This window comes from Trachymyrmex cornetzi, unplaced genomic scaffold (assembly GCF_001594075.2).
Source record: "Trachymyrmex cornetzi isolate Tcor2-1 unplaced genomic scaffold, Tcor1.1 scaffold92, whole genome shotgun sequence".
Classification (NCBI taxonomy): domain Eukaryota; kingdom Metazoa; phylum Arthropoda; class Insecta; order Hymenoptera; family Formicidae; genus Trachymyrmex; species Trachymyrmex cornetzi.
Genome location: NW_017300267.1, coordinates 1,848,095 through 1,854,689, shown reverse-complemented (window position 1 = coordinate 1,854,689; position 6,595 = coordinate 1,848,095). Strand labels below are relative to the sequence as shown.

The following is a 6,595-nucleotide window of genomic DNA, read 5'->3' as shown; positions in this document are numbered from 1 at the left end:
CCTCCTTCCTTTTGCAATTGTCAGGACAAATATTAATGCGTTACTGCCATTTATCGTGCTGTACGTAGACAATTACTAATAAATTCTGCTTACGAGAAAATATGCCTTTTTTTCTTCTTTCCTATCAAGCAATTAATAATTCTTCATAAACTATTATATTTTAAATAAAAACAGTAAAATGTTATTTTTCAAATAAATATAATATTGTTGATTTTTTTAAATAAAAGAAATATATAAATATTGATTATTTAAATATTTTTAGGACCCGATCAAGTACTACTTACGGACGCAGATACCACATGTAATGCTGATGGCAGAGTACGAATAAAGTTAGATAACAATGAATCCAATTCATATTTACCCGTATCAATCCCTGGAGTTTTGACTAGAACAGCAAAGCTTTACCCTGATCACATAGCGTTGGTGTCTAGACCTGATGTCAACGGCAAAAGAACCACGTATACTTTCCAGTATGTATAAAAAAGTTATAAGGCTATTGTTTCCTTTATCATTACAACAAAAAGAGTATTATTACAACAAAAGAAACTTGAGTCAAAAGTAAAACGAATAAGTTGTAACTTATATTACAAAATGTTATGTTATAAACAAAACACACAAACGTTAGATAGAAATTTATAATATAAATTATTACAAACTTCTATCTGTGTCTTACACTTCTGTATTTCGTTCTTAATCTTTTTTTTTATGTAAGTGTTAGAACTTACCTGTGTTACTTTTGATCCCAGTCTCCTCTAGTATATGTAGATATAATAAAACTTGAACAATTAATTTCTGTATATTTTTACACAGTAAAAAACATTTTGTATTTATGTTAAAACAAATCCTTATTCAAATTTTTGTGTTTTGAATTTTTAACATATCCAAGTTTTAATTGAATAATGTGATTGTGTTATTTGAATATTTGATGTTAAATTAAAATTTTACATTTCTCAGTGTTAAAATAACACATACATTATAGGTAAGTAAACACATAACATAAAAATAATGTAGTTTTAAAGCATAAATTCTAAGAATAAATGAATAAAATGTTGATTTAATATATTATAAATGTTAATTTTATTGAAGAAATATGTTCTGTTCAACTAGTTACATATTTTATAAAAAGATTTTGTAAAAAGATACAGATATTACGTGTTATATCCTCTTTGTAACAGTAAATATCCGTTAAATCTATCTATTGCGTTAAATATCACAGAGACATTGTCTAAACTAAAAATGTAAAAATAGCATCTATAATTTCAATTAAATTTAACATTATAAATGTGTCAATTTAACATAAAATTTGTTTTTAAATTGTGTCAAAGGATTACGCTTCTTGAGTTAATTTTTTACATAATATTTGTGTTACTTTCTAATATATTCATCTTTCGTTAAATTAACACAAAAATTTGAGTGGGCCGTTTGGGGCATGTGAAATGTGATAAATTTAATACAAAAGTTTTACTGCGTAACAAATATAATATAAATATAGGTATTGTTTTTGTCCTTTGGAAAGGACAGATTCCTTCTCTGTCCTTTCCAGTCTTGTTTACAGGAAAATTCGATGAATTCAGCAATTACATTTACTGCGATAAGTGGTTGTACAATCAATTTTGTACAATTTATATAATTTTGTTAATTTGTATTACAGAGAATATGAGTCTACTGTAAGAATCGTCGCAAAAGCGTTTCTAAAGTTAGGTTTAGAGCGATATCATAGCGTTTGCATAATAGGATTCAATAGCCCGGAATGGTTCATTGCCGAACTCGCGGCTATATACGCTGGGTAAAAGAGTTTAATTGTTTGTATGACTAAATAAGCAACACGTATTACATAATAATTTACATGCATATAATATTTACATATTATCATAATATAGGGTAAAAGCAGGGATTATGGAATAGCTTTTTTTAAATTAACATTGCTCCGATATAAATGCATGTGAAGACTTTAAATTTACACAGAACTCTTGAGGAATATGTTAGCTACACATCCAATAAATGAAAGTCGCCAAAATTTAAGTCCAACGTCAATATTAACAAAAAAATCAAAAGTGAGAAAATGGGGAGGTCTAAAAAATGGGATGTAATATGGAATAGCGATGAAATTGACCATAGTAATAAATAACACAATAAATGAAGTCCAAATTTGTTTATTTATATAAACTGATCAAGAAAAATAGAAAACTGTTCAATTTTTATATTGTACAATAACACAGGAAATATAATAGCATCATTACGAACGTTATTACGCATAGACAAATAAAAAATCGCAAATAAGCTGATAAATCGTAAATAAGCTGATATAGAATACATGCTGTAATCTAACCTAATCTAATCACGAATAAGTTGCTTACATGCATGGAATCTATTCCATATTCTCAACCCTCGATGTATTCCACATTACCTGCATGTCGTCATATGACAAATAAAGACTTTCTGTAGCAATAAACAAGTTTGAAATAGCAATTAATCTGCATAATATTGTTCATGTAACATTATTAAAAGCGTCTGTGCAATATAAGCATTAAAAAACTTACCTTCAGTTTGTGAGAACACTTTTTAGAAAAAGCTGCCGAATCATCTGACGTAACAAAAATGAACAAATGTTAATTGTAGCAAGACGGTTGGTCGGACCGTTCATTGCTTGTTTCGTAACGGTTGCAATAACTTTCAGTGATTGCCGCCAGATTGCAATGCTTTGTTTAAAAAATAAGCCACTATTCCATATTAGTAGCCTATGCCATAATCCCTGATTTTACCCTACATGCATTATTTATATAGCTGTACGATAATTAAAAAGCGATATAAGCTTTTCTTATTTTTAAATAAATAGATAATCGTTTTTTTTTAGTGGAATCGCTACAGGGATTTATACCACAAATTCTCCGGAGGCATGCCAATATTGCGCTGAGCACAGTCGAGCAAATATAATAGTCGTTGAAGATGAAAAGCAATTGCTGAAAATCTTGCAAATAAAACACAATTTGCCTCACTTGAAAGCAATTGTTCAATATAATGGCATACCTACCGAAAAGGATATCTTAAGTGTAAATTGATTAGTATGCTTGTCTTATATCTTTTTATTTAGTATATGAAACATATTATTATTTATTTTTTCCCAGTGGGGCGATTTATTGGACATAGGTAAAAAAGAATCGGAGGATAAATTACTATCTGTGTTAAAAACGATAGGAGTAAATGAATGTTGTATTTTAGTATATACGGTAGGTCCAATTTATCGCAGTTAATCATATTGCGATTGCTATAACATATTTAATGTATTATTATTTTAATTTGCAATCTTTATAGTCGGGAACAGTCGGAAATCCAAAAGCTGTAATGTTAAACCATGATAATGTGCTGTTCAATCTACGGGCATTATTGTCAATGCTACGTTTAAAAGAAAAATCAGAGATTATAGTTAGCTATCTGCCACTGTCTCATATAGCAGCACAGGTAAAATATTCCACATAGTATAATATATATTTTACGTATATTAAATAAAAATTCGACGGTGAAATTACAATTAACACAAATTTTCATATACAAATTACACACGATTGAAACGCGGAACTTGTAACGTCGTTAACGTGACTTTTTTTGAGCAGTCGAAATCAGATCTTAACTATTGACTATTATTATTGATAATAAGTTTATACATATCTGTAATTATGATTTGTAAGTTACAAAATTGATAAAAAACACGTTCCATTTTTCATATGTTAAGATTTTTGCAACTAAATTTTATATGCCCATTATTTTCATTTTGATTATATCATTATTTTTTTGATACTAATTGTCCTTTGTCTTTATTAATTTGCATAATGAGATTATATAATATTTAATTCCAGCTAATTGACATCGTAATAAACATTATGTTAGCGAGCACAGTATACTTTGCGGACTCAAGTGCATTAAAGGGTACGTTAATAAATACGTTACTTGTTGCACAACCAACTTTTTTCATAGGGGTGCCCAGAGTATGGGAAAAGATATACGAAAAAATGCAAGAGAAAGCGCATAGTAACGGCGTAATAAAAACCTGGATTGCTAAATGGGCAAAAGCACAAGCTTTTCATTATTACACGAATAAAATAAATGGCATAGATTATAAACATTGGGGCTACGTTTTTGCTAAATGGCTTGTTTTCGATAAAGTCAAGGTAGCATTAGGTTTAAACAAGTGTCACATCTTCGTTACCGCAGCAGCACCTTTGAATACCGATATTAAAAAATATTTCCTGAGTTTAGACATGCCTCTATTAGAGGGATATGGAATGTCTGAATGTAGTGGAGCTCATGCAATAATTGACATTAACAAATACAGGTAAATTATATTTGCTTTTATTCTTTATATTGAATTTTCGAAGATATTTATGTTTAAAATATTTTGTTTACAATAAATTGTATTCCAATTTGTTAGCATGGATGGTGTAGAAAGAACTTTACCCGGACTATGTACAAAATTAGACAATATAGATGAACACGGCGAGGGAGAGATTTGTATGAGTGGACGACATATATTTATGGGTTACTTAAATGCACCAGAAAAAACCGAAGAAGCCAAAGATAAAAATGGTTGGTTACATAGTGGTGATCTTGGCAAATTAGATTCAAATGGAAATTTGATTATTACTGGTAAGTATTTGTTTTACACCTATTAGCACTCATTACATAATAATACTCATTAAAAATAATGGTTTATGTAAATATGTGATGTATATATAATATACACACCGTACCCGATAAAGATCGTAACAACACTTACATTCTTGAGATTATTTTGAGACGAAAATCTCAATATCAAAACAACGAGGCTGTAACAGTTTTTGAGTTATAATTATTTAAAGTTAGCAAATCATACCGCCTAAAGTTTGCGCCTTCAGATGTGGTTGGCATTTTCCATCACGCAGTGATGGCATTTTGTAAAGGCATTTTGTATCACGCCTAAACATGCGAACTTTAGACAGTATTCGCTAACTTTAAATGCTTATAATAAAAAAACCAGTATGTAGTCTTGATATTTTGATATTGTGTTCTGCGTTTCAATTATATCTCAGGAATATACCTTTAAGCATTATTACGGTTTTAGCCGAACACATATTGTATATGTTTTATGTATTCGCAGGTAGAATAAAAGATCTTATAATCACAAGCGGAGGGGAAAATGTGGCACCGTATAATATAGAACAATCGATATTATCGGAAATACCATATTTAAGTAATGCTACGGTAATTGGAGATCGAAGAAAATATTTAACTGTCCTTGTCACGCTTAAGGTACAATTCGACAAAATAATAGAATAAAAACTTAAAATTATAAATGTTTAAATAATACGTTTTTTTAGAGTCATATGAATGAAGAGACTGGGGCGCCGTTGGATACGCTGGCGCCAGATGTATTAAAATGGGCACAATCTATTGGTAGTAGTACTAAAACGGTTACCGAAGTCATAAACTCTCGCGATACAGCCGTAAGTCTTAAAAGAGATTCATAATATTATTTAATACTGTATAATAAAAAAAAAAAATGTATTTCTCAAGTCTGAATCGAGCAAACAAATATGATTAAACAACTTTTATAGTAACAATTTACTGCATCAGTTAAATATTGGTATTGACATGTATTGAAACGATATTGGATTAATACTGATTGTGAATCAATATTATGCTACTAAAGTTATATTTTAATGCAAATAACATTGCCAGTTAGGCAGAATTCGTATCTGTTAGTTTGATCTGCATGTTTAAATATTACAAGATGTTTCTTGATCTTTTAGATATATGAAGAAATCGACAAGGCAGTTAAAAGAGCAAATATGCAAGCCACGAATAAATCTCAAAGAGTACAGAAATTCGAAATTCTTCCTCATGATTTTTCGATTCCAACTGGCGAATTGGGGCCCACGTTAAAGCTTAAAAGGAACGTTGTCCAAACGATGTATGCTGATTTGATAGATAAAATGTATGAATAAAACTATGCACTACACAATATCAGCATCGACTAACAATAACATAATATCAATGTTATAATTTTATATTCAACAATATACAGTGCAACTCCGTTGATCATGTTGGGGACAAGATAGTTCCTGTACCAAGTAAATCAAATAATAGAAGTTCTGTACTTTATTCCTGAACTTTCTCCTATATCAATACTTTTAATACCAATAATAAGAATGAAGTCGAACACATTGAGCTCCTATTATCCAAACTATAATAACGTATACACCATAGTTTGGAGCTCAGCTAAATTCGTATATTTGGAACAGAGATACGAACTGATTCATACAAATAGAATAAAAAGACGAATTCTATTGTAAATATAATATAACATATGTTAGGGTGCATCTAGAAATCTAGATTATCAAGCCGAACGTTGAAGCAAACATTTCAAAAATAACGCAACAATACTAGATACATAGCTTTGGGTTACTCTCTTCGAATGGAAAATTAAACAGGGATTTACAACTTTCTACATTTATTTTTTTGATAATGAAGTCTTCCATAGAGAAGGGGGGTGGAACCCACATTTTCCGCTTTGCAAAGTCATTGGCGAGTTCAAGCCGGCAAAGCGGCTAAACATGCTTAC

At 29.9% G+C, this 6,595-nt stretch overlaps 1 protein-coding gene across 1 annotated transcript in view; it reads left to right on the top strand.

The window, feature by feature from the left end:
• The window catches only part of LOC108769606 (very long-chain-fatty-acid--CoA ligase bubblegum-like), a 9,161-nt gene extending 2,614 nt beyond the window's left edge, over positions 1 to 6,547 (top strand). The window contains exons 3-12 of the mRNA XM_018520647.1: positions 263 to 470; positions 1,652 to 1,786; positions 2,855 to 3,050; positions 3,126 to 3,227; positions 3,313 to 3,459; positions 3,855 to 4,330; positions 4,427 to 4,641; positions 5,132 to 5,283; positions 5,352 to 5,477; positions 5,784 to 6,547. Of these exons, the coding sequence (XP_018376149.1) occupies positions 263 to 470; positions 1,652 to 1,786; positions 2,855 to 3,050; positions 3,126 to 3,227; positions 3,313 to 3,459; positions 3,855 to 4,330; positions 4,427 to 4,641; positions 5,132 to 5,283; positions 5,352 to 5,477; positions 5,784 to 5,978 (1,952 nt within the window). The 3' untranslated portion in view covers positions 5,979 to 6,547. The remainder of the gene's footprint in view (positions 1 to 262; positions 471 to 1,651; positions 1,787 to 2,854; positions 3,051 to 3,125; positions 3,228 to 3,312; positions 3,460 to 3,854; positions 4,331 to 4,426; positions 4,642 to 5,131; positions 5,284 to 5,351; positions 5,478 to 5,783) is intronic.
• The last annotated feature ends 48 nt before the right edge of the window (positions 6,548 to 6,595 follow it).